This window comes from Toxorhynchites rutilus, chromosome 3 (assembly GCF_029784135.1).
Source record: "Toxorhynchites rutilus septentrionalis strain SRP chromosome 3, ASM2978413v1, whole genome shotgun sequence".
NCBI lineage: Eukaryota > Metazoa > Arthropoda > Insecta > Diptera > Culicidae > Toxorhynchites > Toxorhynchites rutilus.
The window spans coordinates 182,313,877-182,339,326 of NC_073746.1; the positions used below are offsets into that span (position 1 = coordinate 182,313,877).

Genomic DNA, 25,450 nt, shown 5'->3' on the forward strand with positions numbered 1-25,450 from the left:
GCAATACATACACACACTCTTTACAGATACACGGGCCAAAGGTTGTGCAGTCCACTGATCATTCACCAAGAGCCAAAGGTTGTACCGCTCATGACAACTCTACACGAGCTGATGTTTGCGCCGGCTAGTGACCATTCTATCCTGGATTCCTCGAGTCGAGAAGACGCACCACGCTAGATATGGGGTACATACTAGGGGGGCGTTGCTGATTAATGGTCAGCTGCATCCCAATAGGAAGTATCCCGTGTCGGGCAGACGTACAGAGCATCGAAGACTGCGACATACCAATTATGAGAACACTTGTAATACTAACCTCGAGCCAACCGCGAGTAATCGGTTACATATTACTAACATAGTTATAAGGCAAACATTGTCGAAATATTGAACTCCCGGCCCCGTCGAAATATTGAACTCCCGGTTGACGCCATATGAGCCTTAATAAAAATATATATTTTGGATAAAAAAAAGGTGAGTGATACGATTAATTTTAGCAAATGAAATTTAAATTTGGAACTTTAATGTTGGTTGCTTCGTGAAATTTTATATCAATGATCGATCGTGTGTTGTGAAAAATTCAGCACTAGTGTAACTGTAAAAATGTATATGGTAGCAGTTGTGTTAAAAATGACTTGATAAATGAAACGATTTATTTCAATTCTCATAAATGAAGACCAAGATGTGTGCCGGCTCGAGAACGGGTCGTTTGGTTTAAGCTCTCTGTTTTGTTGGGAAAGTGAAGAAATATTAGAAAAAGTGATTTCCCATATGCTCTACATATAGTATTAGGTATTGTTAGTCCAATTGAAATTCGCATTGGGTTGAATAAACACTCAGAAAGTAAAAATTAGAAAAGAAAAATTACCTTTTCCATTTCAAATATGTTTTCTCTATAGAAAAGTAACATGTTTTTACTGATGAGAAAAATTGATAATTGTGTTCGGTATTGGTAATTATCTTATATTACATCGATGATTTTCTTCTTCTTCTTCTTTGTTTTTAAGAGGCTTTAAACTTTGCAGTTCATTCGCCTCTAATCGATGAGTTTATTTTTTATTTCATCCATACGTAACACAGGATGCATCTCGTCTAGGATTACAGAGCGCGATTTTAATCATATTTCGTTCCACTTCAGTATCTTTTATCTGATACGCACTATCCAACGACTGTCTGTTTACCATCCTTATGTCATCATCACTCGGTAAACACTGGTGGAGTGAACAAACAATACCCAACAATCAAACAAAACGGCCTTTTCAGAGCCGCCAATTCATTATCGAAGAGTTTAACGATGTAATTATTCAAACATATTCAAAATCAACAGATAGCCTAACGGAATCCTACGTCAACTATGCGGTCGAGTCTCGGCCACAACCCTCCTATGACTTTTTTTATTCCATTTGCTTATTTATTTAGGCTCATCAGCATTCTAGCTGTTACAGAGCCGGATTTGAATCGTGTACATGCCACATGTTTTTGTCGTATCTATAAATACCACATTACACAGTATCCATTTAGGAGTAAGAGTATTCCTTCTGTTCTTCCATTTTTCATACTCGTAATAAGCGCCGCATCAACAAATTTTCTTCAGTAAGGAACGGGACCTGTCGCGAAACACACACTCGTCGTGTTCCTATTGATTTCGCGTTCTGTTCCCACAAGATCTTTGTTGAAGTGTGAAAAATTATGTTACCATAAGTCAGAATAGAGATGATCGGGAGTGTGAATTAGGGCCAGAGAAAAGTACTCGATAAACTCCTTCAATTGTTTTATTTCTAATTTCAAAGTTATTACATTTTTCTAGTTGTCATTCTCATGTTCATTCTATCTTATGTATAATATTTTCACTTAGTTCAAAGTATTGTTTTTATTTTTTGCATACTCTCATCCCCTATGGAATGCGGCAAAATGGTATCCCCTATTTGGGGTTCACCAGCCGCTCTTTTGCATTAAACTCGCATAACTTTGCGTAAAATACGTTTGCTGCTGTTTTCGCTTTGTTTATTATGTGTGTTTTGTAGATGGTTCAATAGCTAATATATATTTAATAAATGCGGAAATCAATAACTGTTTTTTTTGTTTCTCTCGTTAATTATATAATTATATTAACAATGTCCTCGCGTGTTTTCAATAATCATTCGTAAGTCTCGTAGTAAGCATAAATGATCGTTTAAACTTATTTGAACGTTATGATGGATATACTTGCGTGTACTTTTGAGCGGATCGATCAATTTTTCCCTGTTTCGTTTGATCGACTCAGCTCTCTGCGGGAGGAAGCGTTCCGAAATAAAAAGAAGCTCCAGATTTTAATCGTTTACAAATGAAGGTTTTACGTAGTAAAATATAATTCTCGATAAGTCGTTATGCGTAAACTCAACATGTTCGCTTTCCGTTTGTTTTGTTTTGTTTTGATAATTACTCAAGTTTGGAATTCATCTAATATAATATGTATACTACAGCAAAGACCTTGTTTGCATATAACTGTTTTTTTGTCGATTCCATTCTTTTATAATCACTCTTTTCATCAGATATTTTGTGTATATTTCTGTTCTTGTTATGCTTTTATTTAGAATTTATTAGAAAGTTTTGTATAGTATTCATGTATTTATAAGATAATGAAGAATTTAAAGACTTTTCTCTAACGCTAGCGAAAGATGACCACCACTTTTGAGATGATGACTTTCCGTTTTCTTTACAACGTGTTACGTATTTTTACATCCTTGTGAAAGCGCATTTCATTTTTTTTTGTTCTGTTGGGTGTGGGATTTTCAGAAAATCCCTATATTCCGCAAGATGGGAGAGAGGCTTTGTTTTTTTTTATTTTACTCAACAATTTGGTCGGTGGCCATCACAGTTCATGTTTAGAGTATTGCATAATTGTAGAAACAATATAAAGATTCCATATTGTTATCAGCCAAATCAGAGAACATAAAAATTGGTATTTTTACCGTTCTCGCCATTTCGTAGGGCTTTTCGAGCTCCCGACTTCACCTTGTAGAAGATAGAAATCTCCACTGAGCGCTTAGTTTATTATAAACGTTTTTTGCTTGAATGTTTCCTCATCGCGTGAAAAATATGGACCTCATGATACCAATAAGTGTTCCTATTGAAAGCACGAAGCATGAAATTACCTTTGTGTTCGGTAGAAACTAAACATATTAAATTGTTTCAACAAAAAACTCATATTCGTAATTTTCGTTTGTTTATTGAGTCACTTAGCTTCCTTCATGCTTTATGTTTCTGTGTAAAGTATGGTTTGATGATTATGAATATTGATGTATCATGCTATTAACTGATGTTTGTTTTTTTATCGAAATGAAGTTTTGCTTTTTCTCGTAATAATTCTACCCTTTTTTAGTTTTTTGTGTGTATGTCATCTACAAGGGTATGGCAAAAGTCATCTGTACAAGTTATTTGACCTGGATTCTAATTTGTCGTACGATTTTTTTGTGTATAGAACTGGCAAATGAAAAAGTTTTCGCTTAGTCCCAACTAGGGACTGTTGTCCGCGGTGTATCAACGGGTAGTCCAAGATTACAAAAAAAATGTCTTTTTTTTCTGGAATAAGCGATGTCGTCGTTTTGAGGATTGTGGTTACGCATTGTGGGCTTCAAGTTTTTCAAAAAAAAAAACAGTGTTTATGTTCCAATTGGATGTTTTAAAGTCTTGCACGATGAACTCAAATAAAAGGCTTTTACGTGAATCATTCACATTTACATTGAAGCTTGCATTAAAAAATGGACAGATTTCACCAATTTTTCATGCGTTGGTCTCAACACCCGATTATGAGACCACTTGTGTATCGTCAATCATAGTAACCAATGAGTTTTCAAACAAAATTTGACAGCACTATCTGTTGAATTGCGGAAGTTATAGCGAAAACAGTAAAGCAATTGCTCTCCATGGTTTGTGCTTACTGAGAGCTCCAACGCATTGAAAGTGGAAGTAAGTGGACGTCATGGACGTCAAGTATTGAGAGCATTGAACGGAAGCCTGAAACGTTTTGGAATCTAAAACGAGGTCGTGGCAAATCCCTTCTCTTTCTGGCGATTTTTTAAGAGTCGGAAAGACGCAGTCGATTCCGTCGGTAATGTCCTTTGATTAAAGGGGCAGTGACGATATCAACGGCTCAGTCGAACTCTTCGTTTCTTTTTTCAAATCCATACTGCTGATTCCGCGCCTGATTGCCTGAAATTGTTGAATTCATGGCCGTCGTACAATATAAACTTTCCGTTTTCAACCTTCACAGACGTTGTCAGTGCATTGAACCCAGCCAAAGGTCCCGGACCAGATAGACTACCTCCTGTATTTATTCGACGATGCGGTGAAGTGCTAGGACCTCAATCGGTGTTCGGCATTCGAGGCGAACAGAAGTATTTAAACTTTGCCGAATCGGCATCAAAGTGGTGGTATCCTCCAGAGAAGAATACGGTAATACTGCAGCATATCTGAAGGAAATAAAGGCCGAGTTTTTCTCCCACGACATTCCGGGGGAAAAACCATTCAAAGCTGTTTTGAGAGGATTACCAGAACTTGATATAAATGATCTCATTTCTGAGCTCCGTGACCACTATAAAAGACGTGAAGAAAAAGCTAAACATGCAAGAGACGAATGAACTCTCAGAGTTTAAAGTCTCTCTAATTCAATACCTTCCTTCCTTCCTAAACATGCATTCTTTGTGTATACACCGACTGGACAACATCGTTGCTGGACGGGCTGGATGGCGAGGGATCGAGTGCCTTTCTCAAGGCAAGAGGGCGGAGGTGGTAGCGCTGGAGTAGAATAGAGTAGAGTTTTCAAAGGGCCTTTCTCAAGGCTAGAGACGAATGAACTGCAAAAGTTTAAAGTCTCTATAATACAATACCTTCCTTTCCTTCCTAAACATTATCGAGATCGTCTCTATTTAGGGGAAAAGGGGGGAATTTGGACCACCTAAGTAAATCGTCTAATATTTCCAAACCAATACGGTCTAAATAAAAAATGTCACATTGTATACTGAGCTACTCATGTTTCCTCTCAATTAATAATGTTTAATCACATCATTTAAAGCTTCAATCTACCAAATATACCATAAAATAAAAGAGATGATTTTTGAACATTAAAATTTGATGCGGAGTGATTTGGACCGTCTGTGGGGTGATTTGGTCCAGTGTGTGTTTCATCGAAAAAAACATACTTATGTTTATGTAAAGTATTTTGGGATAATGTTACATTCAGTAACAATGTTTTGGGATCGATACCAGGTGTCTTGGCCAGATTCCAGACCAGTAAAGTTGGATTGACACCATCTTGAATTCTGCATGAATATTTTCACTGTTGTTCGAGCATTTTCAAACACTTTCGATGCTTGGTCAAAGGAAATCCGTTCTCGATGGCCTGCGTTGCTCTTTCAAGCTCCTCCTTCTTCCAACGGTGTCTGTCCATCCTCTTTTGTAATTCAGCGGCATCTGGAATCAATTAGACCAAAGAAAAGTCTCAAACCTGTAGGACCAATTCACCCCACAGAAACGTGTCCATGTCACCCCACACAACAGGCAAAAACTAAAATGCAATTAATTTCATTTATTGTTTCCAACTTACAGTTTCGCTACATCAAATTGTTCCTCTTCTGTAGGCGAACAAAACTTTACTGCACAATACACGAAAAGTTTGTTTAATTAGCGGGAAAAATCATAAAACTACTATCGGAAAACTAACATTTTTTGACGATCAAAGTGCTTGCTGTGTTCATGCTACCGTTTCCCTCTAGTTGTGAAGTTTTACCAAAGTTTTTTTTTACTTTAGGTACATACGGTTCGACAATAGAAGGAAAGGACATTATAAAAAATCCAAGTTGAGCCGTACTTTTTGAGATAAAGGGGTGGTCCAAATCACCCCGTGTTACCCTACTCCATTTTAAAAGAGGAACAGTAACGATGAACGGTCTTCAAGCAATCCGTTCTCTTTTTTTTCCATCATTGTGAAATGGGAGCTGTACCTTGGTGGAAATAGAGACATTACTCAATGCCAACGATGTCCGTTTGAATGTGCTGCAGCTCTGAAATGTGCTAATTGCGGAGGTGACCATTCGGGATCCGACAAACAATGTTCTAAACGCGAGGTGTTTAAACGTATTCGAAAACAGGCATCATCCAACAACCATCTGAAGTCGAAAAAACAGTTCGATCCTGTTTTCAAAGCAGATGGTTTTCCAGTGTTGAATAACCGTAGTTCCTTCCGAATCAATATGGTTGGTATTCCTATCAACAATCAGTGGACTTCTCCTCCCCCTGGGCTCAGATAGCAATCAAAACCAGAATCCGATACTTCAAAGAACAACGCGGATCTATTCAAGCTAGCAGAACTGTTAGAGATTTTCATCAACATGACGGGTGCTCTACGTCAATGTCGCAGCAAACCCGAGCAGATGCAAGTGCTCGAAACATTCATACTCCAATATGGTGACTAACGGCCTAAAAATCTTCACCTTGCTCTGTTCGGGCTGGAAGCTGGAGCTGGAAGGATTTGTCAGGGAACATAAAATTGATGTAGGGTTCATAATAGAGTCCCATTTAACATCCAGTGATAATTTCTCGTTGCCAATCGTTCGACTGGACCGCCCCAATTCCAGGGAAGGAGGGGTTGCTATCATCGTAAAAAAGGTATCCAGGCTTTCGCAGGACGACAACTGGTACGCTCCAATTTGTTGCTGCATATTGTCCTCGTCAGTGCACAGCTACCAGTGGACTGTCAGAAAAATTTAAAAGGGATCTGTCCATCATCACTCGTACCAGTACTAAGTTGATAGTGGGTGAAGATTTTAACGCGAAGCACGAGCTGTGGGGCAATCACCGACGAAACTCCAACGGGCTGCTGCTATTTGACCATCTTCAGCTCGGAAACTGCACAGTTCATTTTCCAGACAGTTCTACGCATTGGTCACCATCTGGCAATGCTTCTACTCTGGACATATTTCTGGCCAACGTTAACACATCAAAACCAATCTCCCTTAATGAGTTGAGCTCTGATCATCATCCGATAATCTGCAAAGTTGTAGGTGATGCAGCTACGGTTTCAGTGCAGCAACTCAAGGATTACCACCATGTGGACTGGATGGTGTTTGGCAGAATAGCAGATGACAACATCGAGGAGAATCCAGCTCTCGATTCATCAGCAGATATTGACCGTGCACTTGGAGATTTTCGCGAAGCCATATCGGAGGCAGAAAGGACCTGTATTCGAAGTGTTCCTGTTAGGGGTAAGTTTATTGAAATTGACCCCCATACATTATTATTAATTAGATTTAGGAACATATATAGACGGAAATTTCAAAGGTCGGGTGATCAGGATAAAAGACGCTTTGCTCGTAGTCTCACTAGAATTATTGCATCAAGGATGAAATCACTCCGAAATGGAAATTAGCGAAAGTGTTGAAGACCTGTTCCACCTTTGAGGGTCGAGGAGTCAACTTTGATTACTCCAATCGAGAAGGCTGATGCTATCAGAGACGATTTTTATTGTTCTCATAATATTGGACTTCACATGCAGAGCCCACATGATCAAATGGTTTCATTGGGCATCACCGACCTTGACAACCAAGCTAGCACTGTTCCCCCAGAAGGTGTCATTACTCCAAAGCCGCTTTGCCCAGCGCTGAAGAGCAGCAAAAATATGAAGACTCCCGGGTTTGACGGCATTTTCAACATAATTTTAAAACAGTTGAATAGGAAAGCATATACAACTATATGCCAAATTTTCAATAGATTCCTGGAACTTAGCTACTTTCCTTCTATGTGGAAACTAGCGAAAGTTATCCCCATTCTCAAACCCGGGAAAGACCCAACATCCCCATCCAGCTACAGGCCAATAAGTTTGCTCTCATCGCTCTGTAAGCTGTTTGAGAAAATAATATATCTAAGACTGCTGATGCAGATTGAAAACAATAATATCTTTCCTTCGCAACAGTTTGGGTTTAGAGGCGGTCACTCAACATCACATCAGGTGCTTCGGTTGAAAAACAACATCAACAAATATTGAGCTATAGCCAAGTCCACCACCATAGCATTGCTAGATGTTGAAAAGGCATTTGACAAGGTTTGGAATGGTGGTCTTGTTTACAAGCTCGTTCACTACAACTTTCCAATATATTGGGTTAAAATCATTCGTAGCTACCTGAGTCAAAGGTCGTTCAAGGTATCGCTGAATGGAATCGCATCTAAAACCATCCCTATTCCAGCAGGTGTGCCTACTAGGTAGTTTACTAGGCTTTGTACTTTATAATTTATATACATCGGATGTCCGTCCTTTCCCGTCCTTGGTGCATGTTGTCACTTTACGCAGATGACACTGCTCTCAGTGTAAAAGGTCGGACTACACGTGAAAAGCCCGCGTCTCTACGACAGGATTCGTTTCAACACCAGCCCCGTTTCTCTTCGTCGACGGAGGATGTTTGACCCACCCCTGAGGAACAGAAATTACACCCAGCATGAACCGACAGCCAGATTTATGCGTGAGTTCAACGTGCTGCAAAATGTTGTTTCTGTAAATATGACATCAGAAGAAATTCGAAGAAGATTAAGATTATATTTTAGAGACCAACTGAATGTATAAGTTCTAAGTTTGTATGTTTTATGTTTTCTGTATTCACGTTTAATTTTAAGAAGGCTAACGGGCTTACAGCCTATAGTCCAAATAAACAAAATGAAGAAAGAAAGAAAAAAAAAGAACTCACCAGCAAACTTCAGCAATGCCTGAACAGCTTTGTTGATTATGCTTCTTCCTGGAAGATTGAAATCAACGCTTCTAAAACCCAAGCAATTATTATCAAACATCGGCAAATATATAAATTGAACCCACCATCAAACTATCAAATCTTACTGGGTGGGTATCCGATTGATTGGTCTTCCGAAGTAAAATATCTTGGAATTACACTAAGTTCTAAGTTGACTTTTCGATCCCATATTGAAAATATCATTGTCAGATGCTTCGTTCTAGTGAGTCTTTATCCACTAATCTGTCGCAAATCCAGATTATCTAGGCCTAACAAAATTGCCGTCTATAAACAAATAATTGCTCCAATAATTTTTTATGCTACCCCAGTGTGGGGGTCATGTGCAGATACTCACAAAATAAAATTGCAACGAACCCAGAACAGGGCACTTCGGTTGCTGCTCGATATGCCCAGGCAGTCTTCCATGTTTCACAAAAAACACTGCATTCGGGACAAACATGTCCACGTGGCTGTTCGCAGTTTTGTGTTTGAATACAAACATGATTTTTTCGTACCTATGTTTGAAAATGTGACATGTTTGTATTCGTAGTAAGTTTGGACATGTTTAATCCTAATGTTTCACATGATGTTCGAACATGGTGTTCAGTTTCTCTTGTATTTTCACCCCAAGCACCGGCAGTGCGTAGAGTAGAAGAAGTGAAACGGACACCACACCACCACCACTCAACACGTGGTGTGTTGGTATGTTGACATGGAAAAAATGCTTTCCTATCATGACAATGGGTGTTTCGTCTAAAATTTTGGGCAAATAAAATAAACCTGTTCTGAGCAAAATAAACGTCGATTGATATCAGAGTTCTCCACAATTGATATCATTATTTAGTGCACGCATCAATTTATATATTGAATTCATGTAACATTCGCTATTATTAGCTATTTGAATAAGTACTAAAATTGAATAGAGCGTGGCGAAGATGTTTAGTTACCCACAACCAATTTTGATTATAATATTAAAATTATAGAAATAATTATAGAATATAAAGTACCATAACTATTCAGCAGTGACATGTTAGGCGTGACGCTAACCACTCGACTACGCGAGCAACAATTTTGACTGGATCTTTGAAAGTTTACAAACGGCTAATACACAAATAGCATATGTAGTGTAGTGTAAGTGTAGCTTTCAGTTTTTTCCTTCATTCAGTTTGTGATAACATCGAGAAATTAATGGCTTGCTAGGGCGACTGATCTGTCTCTATGCGTAGTATAACTGTCATTGAAGCTAATCTTTCCTCCAACAGCCATTTATAATGGTATAAATATATAGAGTATCGAGATACAAAACACATATTGAAGGAGGGTTGATTGTAATTCTTTCACAAATCGTCATCGCAAAAGCTAATCATGAATATGGTACAGATTTTTTCATAATAATTTTGCAGGTGACAATTGGAATTTTTCGGAATTGGTTTTTTGAACGCCCTAACTTGGACCGCCCTAATCAAACTTTCATTAAAATATCAAGAATATCTGTAAACATTCCTGAAAACATGCATCTGAAACAAATTTTTGGGTATTTATTTATTTGGCCAGCATTTGTACGACGTCGTCCGCTGTGCAGTCGGTTCTCCAGACTTCAATTGGCAACATGTACACAAAAAAATCTCATAGAAAGCTTCTTTTTATTCAGAGAATGTTTTCTTTGCACGAAACCAAAGATTATTTGATCAGACTTGCAAAATGTGCATGAACTCATAGCCTATTAGTTCATGCAATTTTTGTATTGCGAACTAAATTTCAAGTTCGTTTCTGTGAAAAAGTATTCTACGAAGAAATGTTTTGGGATGAATAATTTCTTTCCGTGTATGAATAGAAACGAAACGAAAGCATTGAATACTGCGACTTCGGGTGATATGTTAGCACATGATGTTCTTGAATTATGAACATCGTGTTTGTTTTCACATGTTTATGTTTGTGTATCATTGTTCGTGTTGGGGATAGACACTCAACACTAGCGAGAATCATGTTCGAATTCAAACAGAAACATGGAATTTTCACATCGCGTGGACATGTGTAAGTGTTTTTCGGAAGACTGCTTGACACAGTGTTGACTTTTCGCCCCCATTATGACAACATAATTGCAAAGACTAACCGACAACTAGGATTTATATTTAAAGTAGCCAACGAATTCCGTGCTCCACAATGTCACTTTACAGTATACTGGTGCGTTCCATTCTGTAATCAAATGCAATCGCGTGATGCCCGTATCAGTTAAACTGGATAAGTAGATTCTAATCAATACAAAATAAATTCATTAGATACGCGCTCCGTAGTCTTCCATGGCGAGACCCGTAAAATTTACCACCGTATGAAGAGCGATGTAGGCTCCTCGGGCTTGACACGTTGGAACGCAGGAGATATGTTGCCCAAGTTATGTTTGTCGCTAAAATACTTTTGGGCGATATTCACTCAGCGGAAATATTGACACAACAAAATATATACGCACCTATTAGAGCCCTTCGACAGCGGGACTTCCTGTTACTAGACGGTCGTCGTTCAGCGACAAGATTCAACGAAGTCTAACAGATGTTTGATTTTAACTCTTCTGCTGCAGCATTCAATCGAAATGGAAGACAATGGAAGACTGAAGATCCACCCCGATCAGCAGTTTTACTGTATACATTTTATTATTTATGGCTCTAATTTTATTATTATGATTTATGAGAATATTTGTTTTTAGGTTTTTTCTCTGTACTATGTGCTTAGTTATTGTTAATATCTTGTAGTAGGAATTATGAAAAGGTATGAGGTTTTTATGTCCTTTTGTGTAAAACATCCAAAAACTCAAAAGGGCTTTTCCTCGTCTTATCGGTACATGTGATATCATTAAGGCAACTAGCCAGATGAGAAATAAATAAATAATAAGTAATAATTAATAAATACCAAGATGCCTGTGAAAGACGCGACTGATCAGTTGATAACCGACTCCACTGATTAGCCTAAAACGATGGTTCGAACACTTTGAGCAGCTGCTCCAAGTATCCGTGAACAACCAGTCATCAGCAGAGAACGCACGGAAACTTCACGTTTTCGTGAACCGATGTCTAAGGTATATAATTTGGGCCTGGTGGCCAGACAACTTGATTTCGAATGACAATGAATACCAAGATGCACCATCGTCGTTTCCAGCAGACGGCGGTATTAACAGATCCAGGAGTGTGAGTCGTCCACACATTACGAAAGAGCGGAAATGAAATGTGCAGTCAGGCATTAGACTGGAACCCGCAAGAACAAATCAGCAGAGGCAGCTCCAGAGGTTCCTGGCGACGGAGCCTCACAAACGATATAAGAGGAGTCGATCCAAATTTGCCCTGGACACGGGTCAAGGTGAAACTGCCGATCACCCAGGATGGAAGCTTCTAACGAAGGTACTATGTTCCCAGCGTGGAGCGAAGCAACATTAAGAAGCTGCACGAAGCTGATCATCTACAAGTTCTCTACGGTCACAAGACCTGGACCATGCTCGCGAAAGTACAACGCGTCCATCCGGTGAAAATGGTTCTCAACAACGAACCGATAGGAACGAGACGGAGAGGCGCGCACCGTGAAAGATGGATCGGTCAGAAGGAAGACGATTTGTGTACAATAGGTAGGTAACGTTGGCGATGAGCCGCGGCTATGGACCAAGAAGACTCGTGGACGTGTAAGTACTCGGAATAGGTCTTGATATTTTTTTTGATAGACCGCATCATCGTCAGCACTTTCAATTTGGCTATATCTTAGAGACCCAGTTGTGGATCAGAGATAGGTTGACACCAAGGTTAATGGATCGTACCCATGGCTTTCGCTCTTTCAGTATTATAATGACTCCCAACACTTAAGCTGGTGAGAGGTACGGATGCTACCACTACGTCAGATTGCCTCCTATGTATCCATGGTTGTTTTGATGAAGCTACGAAGTTCGTTAGATCTCCGGAGGTGAAAATCGATGGTTCAAAGGACCGGAGATCGTACAGCAAGAGGTTCAGTGATAATTCTGGTTAAGCCAATTTCATATAATCATCTGCAACAGATAACGCAAATGTCAACAAGTTTCAATGCATTAATGCATTGTAAATCATATAAATTGGATACAAATATTTCCGATTGAATTTGAAAGAAACCCCCATTTACTATGTAATCAATTCCCCAAAACGATCCGCTACACACTCCAGAGAAAAACAACGAGCAAACCAAAGTTTCTCATAGCGTTATTCCCGTTCTTTCTTTTGCCGTAGCAAATTACCTATGTATATGAATATAATCAAAGATTTCCTTACAAGTACAATTAAAAATGTTGCCCTTGCGCAGTGGTCGCACCTCACTTAATTATAGTATTTTTTTCCCACTTCTAATGCATATGGCCTTTCCCGTCTAAGTAGTTAGTAATATCTTAAATAAGTAATTCATTGAATAAATATTTTTTTGTTTTGTTCTGTTTGTTCGTTAATTCTAAATTTATCTCATAATAAATACTAACAACTTTCTAATCTCTCATCACTACAGCGGCCAAACTCAAAAGCTATCCATTAGGAAAGTAATGCAGCAAATCATATGTACACTAAAATTCGTACAAATACTCGATACTCGCGTTGAATTTTGTAGTAGTAATAGTTGTTGTTGTTGCTATTCTGCGTCTCAAAACTCCATTTCCTAGTATATCTGTACAGTCTAGCGTTATTTTACAATTTTTATCCTCCATCCTCCAACTCCTCAACTGAAAACACTTTATAAAAATTCGATCAATGGAAATCAAGGTGCTTTTTACACAGTTCATTCATGCTTTTTTTTCTCTGCTTTGTTTTGTACTTTTTACAATTAGTTACAGTTTACGTGCTTTATTATTTGGTTTTATCCAACTCAACAAGCTCATACCCAACAACGCAATGTTTAAATCCTAGATCCGATCAAATATAATCAATCCCCAAACTGAAGAGATTTCTCGTTCCAACTCATGCAATTGCTCCAAAGGTTTTTACATTTAAACGTTTTGTAAGAAACACGGAATAAACCAAACAAAGTTCGAGAGTTCGTAATAGTGTAAGCTATAATAGAAACATACCAAGCATTGCGAAGTCTATTTATATTTTGTTGTGTTTTCATTACTTGTATTCACTTGTTCGCTTGTTTATTTTTATATATATACGGTTTTATATACTATACTTTACGAATGGATGCATCTTGTTATTTTAAATTTCAGTCTTTCATAGTGTTTTACATATTTACTAGTTTGCTTCACTCATCCATCCATCCACCCGCAACAATTGTCATCGGTATGTTCAGCGGCACGCAGCCTAAGTGGAATCTTTCCAACTGTTGCGATTCGGCAATTATATGTTGGGTTGTTGGGTTTACTTCAGTAAATTTTTAGTTTGGTGAAATATAAATTTGGTTTCATTTTGCGTCTCTTTTGCGCAAAAAAAAACATGACTGGTAATTTTGTCTTCAGAAGGATTCGAGTGCGTGCGTAGCTGTTCTATCCTGTATTATTCCCTACGATCGGAAAATACGTCATGTGTCCTCTGTGCTATTGAGTCTAATATCTCAATCGGAATTGACTTTTTGTATATTATACGTTCGATAATAACTCGTCACACGATAAAACATAAAGTGCAAAAGGAAGGAACCTGTGATATAAAACTAAAACGAAAGCCACTTTTGTATACCAAATAAATATATATATTAAATGCTGAGTCGGATGTACATTCCACAGTCCAATCTCGTAATGGAGGGGAAGAAATTTGAAAAACCAAGAGTAAAATGAGTCTTGAAGTAAAATATTTTCAGCTATAAATCACATCTGTACAAACAAAAAACCGCGAAAATATTTATCCTAAATTCATACATAACAAAGCCAAAAATGTAGACTATAAAATAAAAAAAAATCTAGCATATAACTGACATCAATGAATTCAACAACCTAAAACAATGCAAGCCTTATATTTAAATAGTCGACTACTACCTTTCAGATCTTTCGTTTGTTAATTTGGAGAGAGAGAGTGAGATTTTTGAGAAATATCCTAGTCCTTTCCAATAGCGATCCGTGTGTATGTGTATGTGTGTGGGGGGTGAGAAATATTAAATAAAAAAATATTCTACTCGTAAATATTCCGTAGCGTTTGTTACGACGGTGAAGATGATTTGGCATTAAAGGAGGTGGATTCGAAATCAATCCGACGAAATCATGAAATATTCTCTTCTTCTCTATGCTACGCTATGTGCTATGATGAAGGATATCAAGTAAAATTATATGATTAATTTTCTACTGGTTTGTTTTTTGCTTCGCTTTCTCTTCGTCATCTCGACTCTGCCTATGATTGCATAGTAAAACGACGACTGAATACACCGCACGAGTTAAAACTGTGACATGTGACATAACATGAAACATAATAATCATTCGATTTTGTAAACTGACTTGATACGAAGTTGAGTAGAAAATCACTCAAAAAGAATTAAATTACCAACAACGCTTGTATTAAAAAAAAGGACCAATTTTACCAATTTTTTATACGTTCACGTTAATACCTTGAGATGAGACCACTTGTGCATCGTCAATCATAGTAATCCATGAGTTTTCAAACAAAATTTGACAGCGCTATCAGTTGAACTGCGGAAGGTATGGCGAAAACAGCAACTGCGTTGTGAAGAAGGTGGACATCGTCAGGTGCTTTGAGTGTCACCGAATACGCCCGTTTCGGTGTCTATAATATCCTTACACTTTTGGAGAAGAATGAATGCATTGAATGACAGCCTGCTGCTGGAGCCAAAGCAGTAGAGATGGGCAAAACAGTTCACTTTGATGAACGGTTCACTCACTAACCGTTCATCTAAGTGAATCAGTTCTTTTGAACCGTTCTTTCGCTCTTTCGTTCAACGATATTAAGAACAACATAGAATGTTAGCTGGAACCCAACATCAATAGACAGCAGCATCAATATTGATATCGTTGGATTGGATAGTGTATGTATGGGATTTATATTTTTGAAATTTAGTGGGGAAAGATAAGCTGCTTCATTAAAAGTCGCAAACTGTATGTGAAAATATGTTTATCGGTCGACAAAAGTTTATGTAATAATTTGATGCTCACAAAATATGTGCAATTTTTCATATTCTCTTTTTGGACAATACACAGGTTCACGCAATTGGCCAAACAATGAATTGAAAGCAACGAAAAAACTTTTTTCTCAACATACCCTCACTATAAAATTGTATTTTACTTAATCCATGAATCGCCCCAGCTTCCCCCAGATTTTTTCTGATAAATAGAAAGTTTATGATATGTATATGAAGTTTTGCTTTTAAAACTACGAGAATCTAATTTAATTTTTAACCCAAAATTGAGAATACATTAACAAAATAAACCCTGCGTTACACGCATTTTGCTCATAAATGACAAATCGTTTTATTTTCCTTACAAGCGTTCTCGTTATATTTATCCATTCCGCCCAGTGCAAATCAGTTCAGCTGCACTCGTTCGTTCGCAAACCAATTTGTCCGCAAACACTTCGTTCTCAAACAGTTCGTTCCCAAACAGTTCACTCTCAATCAGTTCTTTCCCATACAGTTCACTCGCAAACAGTTCGTTCACAAACAGTTCACTCTCCAACAGTTCACTCCCAAACAGTTCACTCGCAAACCGTTCTTACGGAATCAGTTCGTTCACAAACCGTTCGCTCGCAATCAGTTCGTGGGGAGAACTATCGTTCTTTGAAAAAGAACGACCGCTCGTTCACTCTTTTCGGCGAACTAGTTCTTTCGTACCGTTCGTGAACGGTTTGCCCATCTCTACAAAGCAGAAGACGAAGGGAAAAGTGGTTAATCGTTCCGGGTGAAAAAATACTTAGCAGAGATGGACATCATCATACGAAAACGTCAGGCAAGTTCAGCCATGTCGGAACGGCTGTGACCCAGAAACAAAGGTCGAAAGTGATGAAGAATGGAATGTTTCCGGCGAAGCCGAACGTCGAGGTCATCATGGACGACAAGACGTATTTAACGCTGGATGGCAACGACTGACGGGGAATCAGCTACCTTACTTCCCCCACCAAGGAGGTAAATTTCGACATCTCTCACAACAAGTTTCGCTTCTGTGGCTAACCATCAGCGAAAGAGTATTTCAAAGCCGCTCTTCTTCCGTTCGGGTTCTTGCGGTGAACGGGGAGATTTACAGGACAAAGTGGCTGTTAGCAAAAGAGTTAGAGTTAGCAAAACCTTCTGAAATTTTCGAAACCACGATGTATGATGTTCTGAAACGGTTCGGGGAAAGTCTGACCATCGCCTAGATGTCCGGAAGTGGTAGACAAGTAAAGCCAGCGGATCCTAAAACACATGGTAATGTAGTGGGTCTTTTTATGTGGAACCCGTGGCTATCATCGAGGAAAGCGATAAAATAGCAAATGTTTCGCAATCATTCGTCCGAAAAGCGAAGAAAAAAAGGCTGAATTAAGGCTCAGATTGAGGTAGACCGGAGTTCAAAGCAGAATTGGGAGGTAAATGCGCGAGGCGAGGAAACTGTACAAAAAATTGTTAACAATATATTGAGTTGGGGGAAAAAAAAGTCGTATATTTTCAATGTATGGCCACACTTAAACATATCTTGTGTTGTACTTATCGCATCATACTATACGGCTATCTGTGCTATAAGTGTCGTTTTGACAGTGTTGTGATTGTTCTTATCAGTCTCAAGTTATAGCGCGTCAAAGATGAAGTCCAGCAAGCAAGGAATACGGCATATTTTACGTTTTTACTACCTGCGAGGTAAAACTGCAACGAAGGCGGCCGAAAATATTCGTGTAGTTTATGGACCCGATACTGTAACGATTCGCACAGCACAGCGTTGGTTTGATCGATTTCGTTCTGATATAATGGCTGTCGAAGATACATACCCCGTACTGGTCTAAGACAAGATGAGACAACTGGCTTCTTACTCTTCTTCGTCGTACAAAAACGAAGCCATGCCTAAATATGGCAGAGTTGCCAAGTATTATAAAATTTCGGATTTTTTTAATTTCTGGTTCTATGAATCGTAACATTTGGTTGATGCGAATTTATTAATTTTGCATATTTTCTGAAAGGCAATCTCAAAAAGGATAAAGGATAAAATAAGTCTTTTAAATACCCATATCTATAATATAATAATGATATCCATAACAACTCGTCTAAGATTGTCTGGAGAATCTTTTCTCGTTGATTCGTGCAAAACAACGGCGCTCAACTCCATTGTAATTCAGAAACAACTCGAAAATCGTGACTCTTTCGCAATACATGACCGTAGTACCGAATGCTTCGAATATTGAATTCGACTATGAGTACACCGTCGATGAAGCGAAAATTTTCCTCGATAGAACAGAACAAAACAAAATTCGTAGCTCTTTACATAGTCAAAATAAGTTAGCGGAAAAGAACATGTCAGCAGTGTAACAATTGGTAGTCAGCAAAACACCACCTAGATGGTATCAACCATCTCTATTTTCATATTTACGAACAAGAGCTAACAACTCTGCCATCTGCATAGTGAATGATTAGACTTTCCATTTCTTCTTAGCAATGGAAATTATATTCCGAAACATGAAATCGCATTAGGGACCTAACGAAGCTAAATTGACAAATGAGTGTTTTGCGGTTCACTTTACTCCATTGTGAAAAAACACATACATAAACTGAAGTTGCCTTCTAAATGGCAACAAGTTTGCGAACAAAACAGCGCATATTTGACTTAAATTGGATAATTTTAAGTATGTTAAAAAAGCGTCAAATTTCGATCAGAAATACGACATTTCTTTTTTCCAACTCTATATAATTGTGTGGTTTATTTGACGAAACGAACTGCCTGGCTGTTATCGATTAGTAGTCCTTTCGATGGATGGAAACGAACCCTGAAAGAATATAACATCAATTTTTCACCTGGCCAACAACGATTAAGGATCTTCGGCGATTCGTTGTATTTGTAAATGGATACAAACGGTTCGTCCGTCAAACCCGATGTGCAGTTACCCCAAACACCGCGACCGGAGCCGTTCTGTGGCAAATGGTCAACAGGACTTGAGCCGCTAAGTTTATCCTGGGAAGTTGTCATTGAGTTAGCGAAATTATCTTACGTTTGGACGGAAGCTGATAGCCATGAAAATGACCATCAGACACGATAGACATCAGTTGGAACCGATTCACGATATCCACCATCATAATCCTTTAGCGCATTCTGCTTGTCGTCTACCCTACGAAAACAAAGAGTATTGTGGTGCAATTTAGGTCGATAGGTTGTTTAGAATTGGTACCATCAGTTCAACAACGCCGATTGATTATGAAATTATATTATTGCAGAGCTACCGACGCAATCTTATTCGAACCCCCTGTATTGTGATGTCTTTTGGGGTGGCTTTAATCCTCCATACATCCCAGAACCACATCGTCGCTTCGGCTCGTTATCACCCGTTATCGTTTTACGAGATGACCCGATGCAATGTATGGTCCTTGGGCTAATAACCCGCTGTACCCGAAATGAACTAACTGTTATGGAAACCCGAGTTAGAAGAAAACGGACAGATTTAACGGCTACGACTTTTAGCATGAAACAACGGACACGAATTGGAACATTGAATGTTTGTGACCTTGGCTCAGGAGGGTAAGCTGGCCCAATTGGATAGTGAGGCGAGGCGCACGAGACTCGAGACTCTGAGGCAGGGTGAAGTCCGTTGGACGAAGTTTGGAGAACACCGGCTACCTTCGGGATAGGTACTACTGTACTCTGATATACGTGACGACAACGCTTTACACCACCGTGAAGATGGCTTCCTGCTCAACGTGTACTGTTGAAGTGGGAGTCTAGAAGCAGCAAGGTGATCGTAGCCAGATTCAGGACACGAGTGCGAAACCTTTCAAAAATTCAGAGCTACGCCCTACCCAACGCTGCCGAGCCGCAGAAGAAAGAGAACTACTACAACCAGCTAAATGGCGCCGTGGACAAGATTCCGAAGAGTGATATCGAGATCCTAATGGGTGACTTCAACGCAAAGATAGCTTCCGAAAACACGGACTACGAGCCCGTCATGAGACGCCACAGTCTAGGCGGGATGAGTGAAAATGGCGAAAATGGCGAACCCGCTTGCAGAGTGTTGTGGCAACAACGACATGGTGATTTAGGGCACGATTTTTTCCCCATCTAACAGCACACAAAGTCACGTGGGTCTCAAGTGACGGTTACACTGAGAACCAAATCGACCACATCTGCATCAGTCGAACGTTTGGATGGAGCCTGCTTCATGTGCGGAATAAACGCAGTGCCGACATCGCTTCCGACCACCCACTTCTCATCGGAGAAACACGTTTACGCATAGCGCGGGTTCAATGGAGGGAGAAAACGTTCGGTGGTCGATTAAACACACTCCGACTGAAAGATCCTAGCGTGAAAAGATCTTTTGTGGATGAAATGAGGACCTGAACCGAGGATGTTCCTGCTGGTGGTAGCGTCGAGGACCAGTAGACCACCGTCATCGTATTCATCACGAGAATCGCCTGAATGAACTGCGCAGCCAGAGAAAAGAATGAATCTCGGACGAAACCTGGAAGATGATAGATGATCGAAAGGACGCCAAAGTCGCGATAGAGCGATATCGTCGGTATCGTGCCCTCGACCTGGAAGTAAAGCGTTCGTGTCTTTAAGATTTCGGCTTTAAGGGAGGAAATGAAAAACACCACTGATCAAGCTGGCTATCGCCAATCTAATGAACGCACGACTTTATTTTCTCTACTCATTGGTCATTGATACAAAGGTTGTATTCTCTTGCTAGTGGGTTTAGACAGAAAAATCGAATGAGAATAACACCTACAGTGTCCACGGGACAAGCGAGCGTGGGCTGACTCTCTTGCTAACGAAGAGGAGATAGCTGCTGCAACCGGTAACCTTCGCCTCCTCTACGATGCATCAGCACGCCTTATTGGAGCAAGAATGAATACCAAGATGCCTGCGAAAGACGCGTCTGATCAGTTGAAACGCTGGTTTGAACAATTCGAGCAGCTGATCTGAGTGCCCGCGAACAACCAGTGTTAGTAGCTTCCAGTAAGACGCATTTCCCGTGTCAACACAGAGGCGCGATCATTGTGAGAAATAGAAGCAGCAATCAAAAGTATCAGATTTGAACTGGCGAATTTTCATGCTGCTGTGTGCAATTCTTAAATTCCTATGCAAGGTAATCCTCAACCGGGTCGAGGCGAAGATAGATGCGATGCTCCGACGACAGCAGGCGGAATTTGGAGCTGGTAGGGCCTGTAACGACCACATTGATACGCTGCGCATCGTTATCGAGCAGATCAATGAATTCCAGGAGGTGCTGGTGCTGGTGGAACTGGTGTTCGTCGATTACAATAAAGCCTTCGACCGCCTTAACCACGATGACCTCTGGAGCGCCCTAAGGCTCAAAGGAGGAAAGCAGAATTAGTCAACCTAGTGTCAGCACAGTACGAGGTCTTTGCGTGCAGGGTCTTGCACAACGGGGTCTTGTCCGATCCAATCCGGGTCGCGACTAGTGCTAGACAAGACTGTTTATTTTCATATCACGGTGGGCACTATCGACCGTGAGCCGACCCGTGGGCTACTTTGGGGGCCTATTAGGATTGAGCACCTCAACGACTTTGCTTTTGCTGATGACATTGCACTAGCATCGACGCGGCACTCTGATATACAGAGTAAGCTTGACGACGTGGCCGCGTGCTCGTCCGCGGATGGACTGAGCATCAATGTCAGAAAGACGAAAGCTTTGGATGTCAACACGGTCACGCCTTCTAAACTATCCAGTAGCTGGGCAAGCAGTAGAGATGGTCGAGAAGCCAGATTGCATCTGATGGCGGGACTAACATCGATATATACGCGCGGATCAAGAAGACGAGGAAGGAAGACATGAAGGTTACACCAGATCAGTCGCCACACCAAAATCCGGACGTTCAATTCCAATGTGAAATCAGTGCTGCTTCACGCTTGTGAGACGTGGGGCGTATCAGCAGAGAAAGGTTCAGGTATTCGTGAACTGATGCCTGAGGTACATAATTCGGGCCTGGTGGCGAGACAGCTGAATCTGGAATGAAGAGCTCCATCGTCGTTGCCAGCAGACGCCGTTTATGAAACAGAGATTCAGGAGTGTAAGTGGGGGTGAATCGTCCACATATTACGGAAGAGTAGTACTGAAATCTGTAGACACGCATTAGACTGGAAACCCCAAGGACATCGCAGCAGAGGCAGACCCAGAAGTTCCTGGCGACGGAGCCTCACAAACGAAACAAGAGGAGTTGACCCAAATTTGACCTGGACACGGGCCAAGCCGAGAGTTGCGGATCGTCCAGTATGAAAGCTCCTAACGAAGGCATTATGCACTGGACGATATGACGACGTCAATTCCGCTGGGTTTGAAACTTGACAGAGTTACTTTTGATTCAATGCTGGATGTATTGTATTTCCTTTGCGAGAGCTATATTATATTGAAAATAGGTGATTTAGTGATTCCCGACCACAAACTCTCTACTTTGTTCGAAGGTAACGTAGTGAAGAAGGTTTGTCTGTAAACAATAAAAAACCACCACTTTTACGCAGATTTATATGCAAAGTATGATCAGTAAATATGGTGCGTACGTATTGCCGATTTTATGGGTTGCCGAAATATTCTTCTCTGCCCATCGAGAAACTTTCAAAGTGTTTGAATGGAAATAAACCTACCAACGGAATGGTAATGGGAGCGTCTAAAGTGTACGGCATAAGCTGTCGATCAATTTACAACAGGCTGCGACAAGTCCATACCGATTCGGCCGGTAAACAGAAAACATCTTCATCGGAAGAAGAACGGTTGTTTGTGAATCATCTATCGCTGTTTTCGGTATGGGGATTTCCCGTCGGAGCGAACGTTCTACGGGAAGTTGTGAGAATCTATCTTCAAATTTGTAAACAACAAAGCAGGAAAGAATTGGATGAGTCGATTTTTACGTGATCACGGGGAACTAAGCAAGACATTCGCGCAAGATGTCAAAATTTGCCGAACAGATATTAACGCCGAATCCTGTAGATGTGGCCTTTTTTAGACCTGTAAAGCGCGAGAATGGAAGAAAGATAATGCGATCTATGCGGTGCTATGCGATCGTAAACTGCAGCTTAAGCTAAAAGAACATGAAAGGCAGGGTGGCAACGTCGTTCCGAACTTTTGGTCGAGAGGTCGGAACAACGGACCAGTCAGTGAAAAAAATATCTAGCGGAGATGGGCATCATTATGCGGGAACGTAAGTCAAGACCGGCGGTGTTGGAGCAGCAAGCTGTGAGCAAGAAACAAAGGCTAAAAGCGATAAAAAATGATTTTTTTCCGGCGAAACGGAACGTCTCGGTCGCCATGGACGACAAGACGTATTCAACGCTGGATGGCAACGATTAGCAAGAAAACAAGTTACTTTACGTCTCCCACCAATAAGATAAGTTCCGACGTGAAGTGCATCGCCCACACCAAGTTCCCAAAGAAGAAGCTGCTGTGGCTAACCATCAGCGAAAAGGGGATGTCGAAGCCGATCTTCTTCCGTTCGGGACTTACGGTGAACGGGGAGATTTACAGCACAAACTGCCTGCCGGAAGTTGCTTCCTCGATCCAAAAATATCATCTGGACGAGGATGTGGTGTTTTGGCCAGATCTGGCCTCGGATCCGGAAATCACTGGATTAGATCATTCACTTCTCGTTTGGTGGTCATCGAAGCAACATCGTTGCTTGCGAGCTTCGAGCGGCAATGGATTGTCTTTTTCAAGATAGGTGAAGAAGGAGTAAGGAGGAGTTTCTTTCCACAAAGGCCATTCTCAGGAGTAGCGGGGGTTCTTGAAAACAAAAATGGAATGGAGTGGAGGAGAAGAACCGCTTGAAGATAGATGTTGTTCCGGAGTCCAACAACCCTCCGAACGTCTTCAACGTTCTTCTGGGCAAACCTGAAGCGGAGGGTTTTTCTCCAGTAATTTTATGACAAAAACGTAGAAGGAACTAATAAATAAATCTAAGAAAATACTGAAAAACATGCCAACACGGTCAATGAAATTGTGTTTCATGGGAAATTCATTCTCATTAAATTATCTCTTGTTTTTTTCATCGCCATCTGAAAAATATATTTTTTTAAGCTTTACGCCCCTGGTTATATTGTGTTGCGTCAAAGGCCACTTAGGCCAAAAGGTTTTCTTCAGTATCACTCAAATGTTTTGAATGGTATCCAGATGAACGAAAAAGTGGAAATGTGTTCATTTTGGGGTTTACGTTTTACTATGCAATCATGGGTAGTCGACGGAAACGATTATTGTGTGGTTGTTTGAAGCATTCTGCTGGCTGTTTTAATACTGCGGTAAAAATGGTTTCGATTACTTCTTGCGCAGTCCGTTTGAATCCCCTGTTACCACTAGACATAGTAGTGTTGTGTACGCAAAAATCTGTAGTATTCAATGGATCAATATGATTCTTATTTGTAGGTATATGTACACGTGTTTATTACTTGAAATAACTTTTTCTAGCGTAATATCAGTTTGTGATGGATGCGTTCGACAGGGAACGCTCTATTTTAGGCAGATGCGTTCTATTATTCTTTGCTCCGGAAAGAAAAATTAAGCAAAGCATATAACTGACGGTTTTTTTCCCTTCACTTTCTTGTGTGTATCGTTTTCGTCTGAGGTTGTTTGTATTTCTAGCATTTGTGCCTTCCGGATGATGTTCCGGACACGAAAAATGGCCACAATTCGCACAACAAAAGCAAGCGAACGCAGAAACATCAGAGAGTCGCGCGTGTCTACAATGGAAGCCAACCTAGAAGCTTTCATTATCTTCCCAACTGCCCATGGGTTTCAGTACTAGCATGTCGAATTCTTTCGGATCCCCGCTGGTGCTGTTGCGCCTCGGAGATAATCGTTTATTTCGCTCGTATGATGATTTTTGGTTATGATGATGTCGTTGATGGTTCGACTTACCGCCGCTGGCGCTATTCCATAACAACCCACTATTGCCACCACTGTTACCCTGCTTCGGTACGGTTCTATTGCATTTCCCCTCGTCGATACCCCCAATCGCATTGTCCGCCTCAAGATCGGCCACCGTGCACGTTACGGCCGATTCGATCGAGTGGTATGAGTCGTTTCTGGTCGTTCCCTTGACGGCGTTGCTTTTCAACATAAAGCTGAAATCGTTCCATCTATCGTTCAGATTCGCCAACTTCTGGTTGAAATTATGGGTCAGCGAGATACTAAGGGCCATCTTCAGACGGTTGGTAGAGGGACGTTTCGGAGTCGTTGGTGGCGTAATGATTGAGAGAGACGACGAGGTCGAAAGGCGATTTAGTATTCTGTTTGCATCATTGCTAGTGATGCTGTTGTGACTGTTCTTGTAGCGAAGGATCACTGCCGCTGCTGCTGTTGTCGCTCCACGGATTGCTGCACTTCCATCGTATTGATAGGATGAAGTAGCGCTTTCGCTACTATCGTTAATAGGCGGGGGCGGTAGAGGTGGCTGGGGTTTATTCAATAATCAATCCCTATAAATATAACTACAGTTTTTTGGGCTCTCTTGTGGACTAGGACTGCTCGAGGGAGGCGCCGGACTAGAACTACTATTTGACATGACTGGGGAAGATCCGGAACTGGAATTCTGTGGACTTTCGGAACGATGTTGTGTTACTGGAATGAAAGCAAAAATGTTATCAGTTACCAAATTAT

The 25,450-nt window shown here is 40.4% G+C and overlaps 1 protein-coding gene across 5 annotated transcripts in view; it reads right to left on the reverse strand.

The window, feature by feature from the left end:
* Window positions 1–1,758: 1,758 nt before the first annotated feature.
* LOC129775270 (semaphorin-1A) overlaps window positions 1,759–25,450 on the reverse strand; it is a 481,842-nt gene continuing 458,150 nt past the window's right edge. For 2 of the 5 annotated variants that reach the window (XR_008742907.1, XR_008742908.1), the window contains one exon: window positions 25,333–25,411. Coding sequence is in view for 1 of the 5 variants with exons in the window: in XM_055779783.1 (XP_055635758.1) it covers window positions 25,263–25,411 (149 nt within the window). In the remaining 4 variants the exon portion in view is untranslated. Of the gene's footprint in view, window positions 25,412–25,450 lie in introns of all 5 variants that reach the window. The other 3 variants (XR_008742906.1, XR_008742909.1, XM_055779783.1) reach the window with 2 other exon arrangements.